General features: G+C 50.0%; 1 protein-coding gene across 5 annotated transcripts in view; it reads right to left on the bottom strand.

Moving 5' to 3' along the window:
- Positions 1–12,791, bottom strand: part of MIGA2 (mitoguardin 2) — a 37,867-nt gene that overhangs the window by 10,680 nt on the left and 14,396 nt on the right. For 4 of the 5 annotated variants that reach the window (XM_053281631.1, XM_053281635.1, XM_053281632.1 and 1 more), the window contains exons 5-12: positions 10,274–10,391; positions 9,477–9,613; positions 7,664–7,781; positions 6,249–6,349; positions 4,813–4,928; positions 3,164–3,236; positions 1,286–1,372; positions 521–619 (exon numbers count right to left, since the gene is read on the bottom strand). In XM_053281631.1, coding sequence (XP_053137606.1) covers positions 521–619; positions 1,286–1,372; positions 3,164–3,236; positions 4,813–4,928; positions 6,249–6,349; positions 7,664–7,781; positions 9,477–9,613; positions 10,274–10,391 — 849 coding nt within the window. The remainder of the gene's footprint in view (positions 1–520; positions 620–1,285; positions 1,373–3,163; positions 3,237–4,812; positions 4,929–6,248; positions 6,350–7,663; positions 7,782–9,476; positions 9,614–10,273; positions 10,392–12,791) is intronic. The other variant, XM_053281636.1, reaches the window with a different exon arrangement.

Raw genomic sequence — 12,791 nt, 5'->3', positions numbered from 1 at the left:
CTGAAGGTAAAGTGGGATATAAGTGTAAAAATAATTTTTTAAAAAAACCCACGAACTACTATAACACTTCATCAGCATTGTTAGAGGAATGGAAATGAAAATGGGCAGAAATGTCATCCAGAAGATTACTCCATGCAGAGAGTACAACAGTTTCTCCATGGTTACCCTGACCTTTACCTATGAAAAAAAATGACTGCAATTCTACCCTCATTGTTTTGGGGTAAAAAGGAGTGATAATACAGAGAAAGCTATAAGTTAAACAATGCTATCACCTATCATCATCATCTCTAGGGGGAAGACATTGCACCGCCACCACAAAAATCACTATGCGCATTTGTCCCCCGAGATGGTACCAATGGCCAAAATTTGAGAGCCTGGATCGTGGACCAGTACTTGATTTCTCAGCCCTAATTCCAGAGGTTGAATCCAGGACTTCCTTTGCGCAAAGAAAGGTCCCTCCTTGCAGATGCTCTCCAGACAGGACACCAGCTAGCTTCTATAGCAGAAAAAGTGCACAAACCCCTCGTCCTTCCAGCTCCTTTTGAGTCGTCGGCCACATCTCTTGCCTGAGCGTGTAGCACAGCATCTCGTCATACGTCTCAAGGAAGCCCTTGGTATTCTAGAGAGGAAAAGAGATAAAAGATGAGAGAGTTCAGTGGTTAAAAGCAGAGGCCATTCCATTGCTTCTTCATAATCTGTACTGCAAGGCAATTAAGCCTCTAGCAGCGATTGGCGAGGTGTGCTGATGTCACAGAAAGGTGGAGGCGCTGGAAGGGAGGCTGCTATTGGCTGAGCTGCTGTGATCCAAGAGAAGGGCAAGGGCAGGCAGAAGGGCCTAGGCAGGAAGCAGCAGGGATGGGCAAAACCCAAGTCTCTGGGAGGTTTACAACAAAACAATAAAATCAGCAGATAAAAAGATTAAAACATTTCAACAATTAAAATCTAAAATGTGAACACTATTAAAAACACAACTAAAACAATATCTAGTTAAAAGTCTGGGTGAACACATGTGACTGCCTTTTAAAAGGTTGTAAGAGATGGGGAGGCTCTTATTTTAGCAGGAAGTGTGTTCCAGAGCCTCAGGGCAGCAATGGAGAAGGCCCGTCCCCGAGTAGCCACCAGATGAGCCGGTGGCAACTGCAGACAAACCTCTCCAGATGATCTCAGTGGGCGGTGTGGTTCATAGCAAAGAAGGCGTTCTCTTAAATACCCAGGGCCCAAGCTGTTTAGGCCTTTATAGTTACACCTAAGCTTTCGCTTCCACTCTCTCATACTAGCCTCTTACCTTTTCAGCCTTGGTCATCAACCCCATCACCATCCGTTTTCCAACCTCCCCGAAAAACAACTGGTTGCTGTCCACCTGCAGAAGTTCCTGCGAAGAGACCGCACAATTTTAAGTGAAAACCATTTCCATGGAAGGGGAAGATGTGCCAGAGCTATCCAGGGAAGCCGTCCAAGCCACGTCACCCTAAGAAGGTAACAGCCCGTCTGTGTCACATCATGGAGGAAAGCGAGTTCAAACAGGAGGGCGTGATCACCTGGGAGAGGTGATCTGGGTCCAAGAGGCCATCTTCCCCTGCTCTTGTGCCCAGCAATTAAGAAGGTTGGAGGAAACCCCCTCCAGTCCAACTCTTCTCTTCTCTTGGTCTCCGTGCCCCCCACTGCACACAGTCACAAAAGCGAGAGGGCACACAGCTGCTGAACTAGAGTGTGATGCTTTTCCTACCCTAATAATAATCATGTGAATGTGCTGTGTTTACTGGAAAGCTGCAATGGGCCCCGAGATGTATTCCACTGTCAGGTTTTAGAGTTTAAATGGACTGAAGTTTGCCATTTTTGCAGCTGCTGCTTTGGGCGCTTATTCTTTGGATCAAGGGTTCTCAGACCTGGGTCTCCAGATGTTGCTGGACAATTAAGGCTGGGGATGATAAGAGCGATAGTCCAACAGTACTAGAGTACTATAACAACAGTACTCTGCTTGCAAACTGAGCAAAGAGGTGCCTTTTAAAAAGTGGTGATTCTCCTTCTTTAGCAGGGGGAGCAACTGGCCCTATCCGGCCCCAGCACAGCATCCCTCCACTGGCTGCTGGTGGTATCTACCTTATGTTTCTCTTCATATTGCGAGCCCTTTGGGGACAGCGGACCATCTTATTTATGCATCTTTCTATGTAATTCTTTGAGAACTGTGGTTGAAGAGCAGTATATAAATATTCGTAGAATACCTGCAGACCTCACATTCGAAAGCCGTTGCATTAGATAGATAAAACACAGAACAAGGAAGCATGAAGATGTTCAGGCCAACCCCCATCACCTCAGAGGTCAACCCCCACCACTAATTCACTCTCTGCTCCATGCCGCAGGGCAACACCACAACACTCACTAGCAAGTTCTGCCTTTGGGGCTCCTATGTCCCTGTCTGCACCAGCATTCCCTCGTGTACATGAGAAGGGTCACTCTGAGCCTCTGGCCATTGCCTTCCGGTCCCCTCAATCTGCCGCCTTCTCTGGCTCTCCCCTTTCTTCCACTCAGTTTCAGGTATACGCCACTAGAACATAGGAAGCTGCCTTCTACCAAGTCAGGCCATTGGTCCATCTAGCTCAATATTGTCTTCTCAGACTGGCCACGGCTTCTCCAAGGCTGCAGGCAGGAGTCTCTCTCAGCCCTATCTTGGAGAGGCTGCCAGGGAGGGGACTTGGAACCTTCTGCAGGCAAGCAGGCAGGTGCTCTTCCCAGAGAGGCCCCATACCATAAGGGAAAGATCTTACAGAACCCACATGTAGTCTCCCATTCAGATGCAAACCAGGGTGAACCCTGCTCAGCAAAGGGGACCATTCATGCTTGCTACCACAAGACCAGCTCTCCAGTATTGCATTATCAGTACTGCGTGGAACTTTTCTAGCAGGCCAGGTTCCAGCTTCCCTCCCTGGCAGCATCTCCAGATCGGGCTGAGAGGGACTCCTGCCTACAACCTTGGAGAAGCCGCTGCCAGTCTGGGTAGACAATACCGAGCTAGATGGGCCAAAGGCTTCCTATGTTCCTAATAGGTTTGCATTCTATTCGCCAAAACAAAAAACGGGAATCCACAGTTCAGTTCCAGGATCTGCAGCGCCTCCATCAGACCAGATCCTCCATGGAGGGCTTGGCGGGCTCAAGGTTTCCCTACCTGAAAAGCTTGTCTGACACAGTGGAGTTTTGCGAGGAAGTCATGGTCATTGTAGCAGCCAAGCAGCTCTGTTCTGGAAGGGGGGGGGGGAAACAACAGGATTTGACTCCCGCCATGCACATTCGCCATTTATTTCAAGCCATTCCCCCAGCCTACAGATGTGGCAGAATCAGTAGCAGAATAGACGGTGTCCCTTCAGTCTTAAGCAGTGTAAGGTGCACGGCCCAGTGGTAGCCCCCATTAACCCAAAGTCCCTGACTCATTCTTAATTGGGCCTGTGCAAAATTGTGGTAGCAATTTGGCTGGTCTTGTAGTAGCCAGCATGACTTGTCCCCTTAGCTAAGCAGGGTCTGCCCTGGTTGAATATGGATGGGAGACTAGAAGTGTGAGCACTGGAAGAGATTCCCGAGGGGATGGAGCCACTCTGGGAAGAGCATCTAGGTTCCAAGTTCCCTCCCTGGCAGCATCTCCAAGATCGGGCTGAGAGAGATTCCTGCCTGCAACCTTGGAGAAGCCGCTGCCAGTCTGGGTAGACAATACTGAGCTAGATGGACCAATGGACTGACTTGGTATATGGTAGCTTTGTATGCTAAGCAGGGTCTGCCCCGACTTGCATGTGAATGCAAGACTACACATGAGCCCTATAAAATATTTCCCCAGGGGATGGGGCCACTCTGGGAAGAGCACCTGCACATTTGCATGTAGAAAGTGTAGAAAGAGTGAATAAAGTTTTGGGGACTGGATTGCCTTGGGGAAAACAAAACAGGACACCACCACCCCATCTATAGGAAGCTAGAACAGCAGGGAGTAGGCTGAGTGGGAACTATTTCCTTCCAGCTCGATTAGTGGATCTCCACTCTTTTTCCAAACGGGGGCCACTGGGGCAAAAGACCTTCAGTGGGAGAGCCGTCCCCCACCCCCGTGCTGAACCCCCCCCCCCCACAGTCCTGTGTTGCTCTCAGTGCTGGGAGGGCAGAGGCACAGAGTAGAATTTGGCGAGGGGATCCGCAGATCTCTTTCCGCCCTTACCTCCAGTTTGCCAAGTTTGGATGTGTGGCTTCAGAAACCAGAGGTGAAGGGACCTCCAGTTTCCTAATTAGTCTGAACTTGGACATTATTTTCTGTTTTACAAACTTACATTGCTATGTTGTGTTTCTCACTTTAAGAATTGGTTTTCTGAATGGTCATGTTCAGTCTTGCTAGCTGGCCCTAGCTATTTTATATAGAAAGGAAAGGTCAAAATAATTTTTATTAGGAGTGTGTTTGTGTGTGTGCGCACACACACACACACACACACACACACCTGGAATTCTCAGCAGTCTCCCCCACAGGCCTACCCCTGCGAACTGAGCAAAGAGGCACCTTTCAAAGTGGTGATTCTCTTACATTTAACAGGGAGAGAGCAACTGGCCCTATCCATCCCCAGCACAGCATCCCTCTAGCGACTGTTGTGGGTGGCTACCTTACGTTTCTTTTTAGATTGTGAGCCTTTTGGGACAGGGAATCATCTTATTTATAATTTATTTATCTTTCTACGTAAACCGCTTTGCAAACTTTGTTGAAAAGCAGTATATAAATAAAAGCCCAAAGTTTCAACAGTATTATGGCATCAGATGCTTGCAGACCACTCCTGGTAGCCCCCTGCTCACCGTAGCGTCCGACACGAAACCCTCCCTTCCCGCACCAACTGCAACGCTTCTTCATAGGCGGCGGCTGGCTTGGAGAGCTGGAAAGGAATTTCCCCAATTTGCAGGGAGTCAAAGAGCTGTGCCGAAAGCATAAAGAAGAGGAAAGAAGGGGAAGGGGTGGGGGAGGAAAAAGGAAAAAAAGGAAGGCCGTGTTACTAAGAGTTCTCAGACTGTGGCTATGCTGAGCTGCTCTAAGACAAGTCAAGGAACACAGGAAGCTGCTTGGCCCGTCTTGCTCAGTATTGTTCACTCTGACTGGCAGCGGCTCTCCGAGGTTTCAGGCAGGAGTCTTTCCTTGCCCTCCCTGGAGATGCTGCCAAGGATCGCACCTGGGATCTTCTGCATGCAAAGCAAATGCTCTGCCACTGAGCTACAGCCCCATCCCTAAGGGGAATATCTTAGCAGACTACGCTCACGCGTCATCATCCACTGAAATGCAAACCAAGGTGAACCCTGCTTAGACAAGGAGACCACTGATGCCTGCTACTATAAGACTGGCTCGCCACCTTTCCACAATATCCGGATCAGGCCTGGCTACAATGAGGGTGGTGGTTGCCACTTTGTCCTCATTAAGAAACCCAACATATGTTACTCTGGGACATGGAGAGATGTCGGCAGCCGTTTTTCCTCCCTGCAACAACACCTTCAAGAGAAGCTCTGGATAAGAGTAAAAAAAGGAGAGACCCTCGCACTGCCTCCACCAAGTGGCCCCTATGTGGGTCAACCCACATAGGAAGGAGCCCACCAGAGGGCACTTTCCCAAGGGCCTCCTTAAACCTTATCTATCGCCTCGAGTGCTAGAAAAGAAAGCTGGGAAGTGAACACATTAGTAAGAGTGAATCTTCCCAGATGACCACCCGGCTTTCGTCTCTCCTAGTTAGCTGAGTGGAATGAGTTTTGTTCTGGGTGGCAGGATCAAGGCAGTGTGTGCGCACATGTATTCAGAATGAGGCCTTCCTGACTCAACCTGAGCGGGATCCAAGTTAACTGCGCAGACATCAAAAAACTTGTAAGTGCACACACAGGCACACGCCTTAGAGGGAAGACTGGTCCCCTGCTAACTGACCAAAGAAGCACCTTTGAAAAATGGCAGTTCTCTTTATTGCGCAGGGGGAGAGCAACTGGCCCTCTCCAGCCCCAGCACAGCATCCCTCCAGTGGCTGTTGCTGGTGTCTACCTTATCCTTCAAGTTCAAGTTCTTTAATGTTACAGCCACAGGCCAAAACAGTCTACCTTATCCTTCTTTTTTATATTGTGAGCCCTTTGGGGACAGGGAGCCATTTTAATTAATTAATTAATTTATATCCATGTAAACCGCTTTGGGAACCTTTTGTCGAAAAGCGGTATATAAATATGCATCGTCTTCGTAGAACGACAACCACCGCAGTCAGAGTTACCTCGGCAGCAGAGAAGAAGGAGTCCTCGGAGGTCAAGCTATCTTCATCATCAGCCCGGAGCCTCAGTGACTCCCCCGTCAAAGGGAGCATAAGAGTTCTCTCTGGGGGAGAGAGAGAAAGGGATGTATGGTAAACATGTGGCTGCAAAAAGAAAACGCATGCTGGATCTGGCCAACTTAGTTGCTCACAAGTGAGATAAGTGAGTATTTGGGGGTCTCGTCTCCTACTACAAGAATTCCAAGAGCCAGAGGGGGCCATGGAGGCTGTCTAGTCCAACCCCCCGATCGATGCAGGAAATCCAGAGCGAGAGCATCCTCAGTCGGCTGTCTAGCCTCTGCCAGAAAGCTCGTCTCACTGTTGCACTGTTCTTACCATCAAGAAGTTTCTCCTAATGTCCTCTCAAAACCTGCCCTTCTCTAAAAAACCCATTGGATCGGAGGGCTGTTCTCACGGCTGTTAGCTGGGTAGGACAAGCATTCTATCCAAGTCTGGGAGCTGCGGGGACTCCTGATTTTTGCTCGTGTGTGAGTTAAAACGTAGGTAGGAGGAGGGGAAGGCGTGCGGGAGGTAGGTGCAGGTTCCGACAGCATCGGCCTACCCAGCATATGAGCAGGGTTGGAGAAGACCACCGTTTCCCCTCCTCCAACCTAACTTAACCCACACTTGACTGACCATCAGGATGCCCAACGCCCAAAGGCTGGGAAATTTAGGGCTGACAAGAAGAAGTACTTTTTCACACCGTGCATAATTCATCTATGGAATTCTTTGCCATGGGATGTGGTGATGGCTTGAAAAGGGGCTTATTCATCGAGGACAGGTCTATCAATGGCTACCAGTCTGGTGGCTATGGGCCACCTCCAGCCTCAGAGGCAAGAGGCCTCCCGAACACCAGTTGCAGGGGGAGTAACAGTGACAGAGAGGGCAAGCCCTGCCTCCCTGCCTCAGAGGCATCTGGTGGGCCACTGTGCGAAACAGGATGTTGGACTAGAGAGGCCTTGGGCCCGATCCAGCAGGGCTGTTCTTATGTAAAACTAGTTAGGACCGTCATGAGAGCAGCTCCCTAGTCCTGCCCTCGGAGGAAGCAAAGAACAAGCCTCGGCCCCCTTCTGCGCAACACGCCTGCAAGTACTGAAAGAGCAATATCCCATCCACGGAACTGCAGCCACTCCTCCTGGCCCATCCAGCCTAGTATCATCGACTCCGACGGGACGCTGTGGAGTCTCAAGCAGAGGCCCGTCCTAGCAACTTGCTCTCCAAGATGCTTTAACTGAAGAGGCAGAGGAGCGAACCACACACACACACACACACACACACACACACACACACACACACACACGCATCGTGCAGCTATGACCCCCCCCCCACAGTGCAAAGATGATCCGGAGGCCAGTTCTGCTCCCCGCCTGCTCACTCACCCAGGTCTAGCAGCATGCTGTCAGCCGGGAGCGTCGAGCCAAACTCTTCCTGAAGGTGATACGCTCGATGCAGGAGGGATTCCAGCTTCTCCGCAAATTCTCTCTTCTGGGATTCCTGCTTCAATAGACAACCTAGAGTGCTGAGGTCTGGCTAGGCTGCACCTACTGCTAACCCATTCAAAACTAGGCACATTAGGAACAGAGGAAGCTGCCATATACCGAGTCAGACCCTTGGTTTGTCTAGTTCAGTATTGTCTACCCAGACTGGCAGTGGCTTCTCCGAGGTTGCAGGCGGGAGTCTTTCCCAGCCCTGTCTTGGAGATGTTGCCGGGGAGGGAATCTGGGGCCTTCTGCATGCAAGCTCTCTTCCCAGAGCAGCCCCATCCCCTAAGAGGAACAGCTTACAATGCTCGCATGTAGTCTCCCATTCTAATGCAAACAAGGACAGACCCTGCTTAGCAAAGGGAATCCATACAGGCTACCACAAGGACAGCTCTCCTATCCCAGTAAAATAACCAATTTGGGAAAGATTACAAAAAACAAAAACAAAGAAGCAGTGCTCTGGAGACATTCGGGGGGTTTTCTGTAAGCAGATCAGTAATTGGGGACAAGCTTCTCTGCCTGTTCTCTATCATCCCTTGCAACGGGGAACTGCAGGGGAAAGCATTGCTTTAAGGCTGGGCAAATTTGGTCCTCCAGATGTTGTTAATCTACAACTTCCATTATCCCCAGCCATAATAAATTGTGGTTGCGAGTGATGGACATTATCGCTCAACAACGTCTGGAGGGCCAAGTTTGCCCAGCCCTGCCTTAAGGGGATAAGGGTGCCAGCTCCAGAAATAGGGTTATAAAACCTGTTAAAAATTGGTTTGTGAATTATGCACGGCAAGGTTACAACATCTGGGGCTTTGTAGTTTAGGGGGGAAAAGACAACTAAAGGTCATAGACATGATAAAGGTCTATAAAAATTATGCATGGACTAGAGAGAGTGGGCAGAAAGAAGTTCTTCTCCCCCTTTCACAACACTAGAAGCATGAAACTGACTGGCAGGAAATTTAGGACCGACAGAAGGAAGTATGTTTTCACACAGTGCAGAATTACATCAATGGAGTTCTCTGCCACGGGAGGTGGTGATGGCCACCAGTTTGGACGGCTTTAAAAAGGGCTTAGACAAGTTCATAGAGGACAGGTCTATCCATGGCTACTAGTCACACTCCTTCTCCATGGCTACTAGTCCCAATGGTTTTATCAGCTACCTCCAGGTTCAGAGGCAGGATGCTTCCAAATGCCAGCTGCAGGAGAGGGGGCATGCCCTCCTCTGGCTTGCGAGCCCCCCAGAGGCATCTAGTGGGCTGCTGTGGGAAACAGGATACTGACTAGATAAACCTTGGCCCCGATCCTGCGGGGCTGTTCTTAGGAACAGCCTTTTGCCATGCCGACAGCCTGGATCTGAGCAGATGTCTGGTTCTTGTGACCCTCCAAAGAGAGCGGGAGTTTCAAAACCAGGAAAAGCCACCAAGATGACCCTCCTTTTTTGCACGCCCCCGGCTGCTCTCTGATGTACAGAGCCCCCATTACAAGAGCAACCTTGGCTGACCAGAGCCATGCTTGGCGAAACGAGAGAGAGAGTTTCCCGTCCCCAGTGAGGTCACACACATTCCACCCAGTAGAGCAGCACAGGAGGAGAGGGAAAATGGAGCCTGAAAAGGGATATATGGCCAAAAGCATCAGAGGCAAGGAAGCCCACCCTTGAAATAAGCCAAGATCTTGAACGGAGGGCCTACAACGCTGACGTCAGGCTACCAGTCCATACCTCCTCGGGCAGCTCCTCCAGCAGCGACTCAGGTTCCTTCGTGTTTTCCCAGGTGGCCAGAGGGCTGGTAGGGTCCCTCTGCCGGATGGTCAGAGCCTGCTCCCACTTCTGCAGTGCCTCCTCGAACAGCTCCATCCCTGCCAACAGAGCGTTCTTGTCAAGTCATTCCTGCAATTCTTCCCGCTGGCAAGAGAGTGGCCGAGAACTGCTCCTGCCCACTACCAGCTTCTGACTTTACAAGTCACAGGAACATTGGAAGCTGCTATATACTGAGTCAGTGTCATTGGTCCACCTAGCTCAGTATTGTCTACCCAGACTGGCAGTGGCTTCTCCAAGGCTGCAGGCAGGAGTCTCTCCCGGCCCTATCTACACATGTGGTCTCCCATTCAAATGCAAACCAAGGCAGACCCTGCTTAGCAGAAGGGACAAATCATGCTTGCTACCACAAAACCAGCCCTCCTCCGAGTCAGATATATACATCTGTAAAGGATCATGGGCAAAGCGAAACTAGTACTACTGCTACACCGCTTTTCAATAAAAGGTTCCAAAAGCAATTTGCATAGAATAAAGAAATAAGGTGGATCCCTGTCTCCAAAAGGCTCGCAACCTAAAAAAAAGAAACAAGGTAAACACCAATGACAGCCACTGGAGGGATGCTGTGCTGGGGTTGGATGGGGCCCGTTGCTCTCCCCCAACTTATCCCCGACAGAACAGCCTGCCTTGGAGAGAGGTGCGTCTGCCTTCACCCTAAAGGCATGGAAGGCACCTTCAAGTTAAGCGATTAGCCCCCTCCTTACCTTGGAAATAGAGGTTCTCCGCACTGCAGTCCCCTCCAGCTGCTTGGTCTTCTACGCCTCGGGGCTCCCAGGGTCCTGCAGAAGCCGGTGTCGGGCTGGAGGAGTTTGCAGCCACCATCTAGTCAGCGGGAAGAACAGAAATCAACGACACACCAACGTTGCCTTTGTAGAGCGCTGTCTGAGCATGCAACGTGCTTAATGACGGCAACCACCACCTTGCACAGTAAATATCGTGATCTCCGTACTGCAGCCGAGGAGCTGAGTGGCCCCAGGGAGCTCATGGCACAGGAACATAAGAAGCTGCCTTCTACTGAGTCAAGCCCTTGGTCCACCCGGCTCAGTACTGTCACAGACTGGCAGCAGCTCTCCAAGGTTACAGGCAGGAGTCTCTCCCAGCCCTCTCTGGAGCTGCTGCCAGGGGCTCAACCTGGGGCACGTGCTCTCCCACAGAGCTAGAGTCCCTTTTATAAAAAGGATAATATGAACCTGCTACATACCGAGCTGGTCCATCTAGCTCAGGATTGTCTACACTGACTGGCAGCAGCTCACCATGGTTCCAGAAAGGGGTTCCTCGGCCCAACCTGGAGATGCTGTCAGGAGTGAACCTGGGAAGAACTTCTGTATGCAGAGCAGGTGCTCTGCCAATGAGCTACCGCCCCATCCATAGCAGAGGTGAGATTCAAACCCAGGAAGTCCCAATTTGGAACATATTACGTGAGTGGTTTCCAGTTTGGCAGGAAAGACACCCCCCAGTCGTACAGCACTGGAACCTAGGCAGCTGCCTTCTACTAAGTCAGACCCTTGGCACATCTAAGCTCAGTATTGTCTACCCAGACTGGCAGCGGCTTCTCCAAAGTCGCAGGCAGAAGTCTCTCCCAGACCTATATGAAGTTGCTGCCAGGGAGGGGCCTTGGAACCTTCTGCATGCAGGTGCTCTTTCCAGAGCCACCCCATCCCCTAAGGCAGTGGTTCCTAACCTGCGGTCCACCAGATGTTGCTGGACTAGCATAAGTGGTGTCTGGGGATGCTGGGAGTTATAGTTCAGCAACATCTGACAGACCCCAGGTTAAGAACCACTGCCCTAAAGGGAATCTCTTCCAGTGCTCACACATGTGGTCTCCCATTCAAATGCAAATCAGGCTGGGCCTCGCTTAGCAACCGGGGAGAATTCTTACTAGCGCAAGACCAGCTCTCCTCCCTCCCATCATCCCTGACTACTGGCCACTGTGGATAGGGTTGATGGGAGTTGTAGTCCAACAACAGCCAGAGAGCAGAAGTTGTGAAGCCATGCCTGAGTCTGACATTCCGGCTACTGCACCACATGGCCTGTTACTGAAAACAGGTTCTACATTTCGGACAAGAAAGGAATAACCTCACACTTTACCAGCTGCATATATGTACCTGGCACACCAGGGAAGAGGGGAGATCGAAGGTTAACAAAAGCCGGAAAGCCCAAATCTGACAGCAGCAGTCCCAAGAACAGCGAGCCAAACCCAAGAAACTCCAGCAAAAGCTATTCAAGCATTTGCAAGTTAGAAATTCAGTGGCTGGCTGATAAGCTCATAAAAGCAACCATCACCATGCTTTACCAAGTGGGGGGGGGAGGCAAGGGAGGGGGAGAACCAAAAGATATGAAGTTTGAAATGGAATTAAATGAGAAGCTTCTTATCTGCTAACTGGGCAAAAAGGCACCTTTTAAAGTGGCTATTCTTATACTGAGAGAGAGCCAGTTATCCCTATTCAAGCCCAGCCCAGCATCCTTTTATGAACAAGGGTGCATCCAGCTTTTCCAGCATAAAGTCCAAATATTCTAAGAGCCAAACTTCTCTCACTGGATTAACTAGAGATGCAAGGCCGTGTGTGTGTGTGTGTGTGTGTGTGTAAAGATACAGGGTTTGTCCCCCCAAGGAAAAAAGAAGGGTTTCCCCCCCAGGACTTCACATCTCTAGGGTTACCATAAGGAACAAAATGTTAAGAGACATCTATTCGTCCATCCAGGAACTGCCAAAGGTTCCCCGCATAGATACAGTTTTAGGACATGCCCCAAAGAGGCTAGTAGGCTGGATGAGGTCTCATGCAGCTTGGCAGAAAAACTTCAAGAGGAGGATGTGATCAATTAAAGCCATGAGCTCAGCTGGATGTGGATACAGGCAGCACAGGGCAGATGATGGGGAGGCTATCACCAAATCATAAACCAGAAATTAAAACACAAGCCTGAAGCTCCAAACATGCTTACCTCATAGTTAACTCCCCGCAAATTAATTCAGAGAAAACAGGTTTAAGATTGAAGCATTAGTGTGAAATATGCTGTCATTTCTCTTTCAGAAAACTCTTATGTAGCGAAACTGACACATCACCACCCAGAAATGCATTCCGTTTTTGCCCTACACTATATTTCTGTATTTAGATAAAAAGAAATCGACCAAATCTTCAGAAGATATCGCAGGCACTGGATGCAGTCATAGGCACCCTTACTTCGGAGTGAATATCTGAGCAGAGGTGCACAGAAAGATGCTAC

The sequence above is a fragment of the Hemicordylus capensis genome, chromosome 17, assembly GCF_027244095.1.
Source record: "Hemicordylus capensis ecotype Gifberg chromosome 17, rHemCap1.1.pri, whole genome shotgun sequence".
In the NCBI taxonomy this organism is placed as follows: Eukaryota; Metazoa; Chordata; class Lepidosauria; order Squamata; family Cordylidae; genus Hemicordylus; species Hemicordylus capensis.
This window is presented reverse-complemented; position numbering and strand designations above follow the sequence as displayed.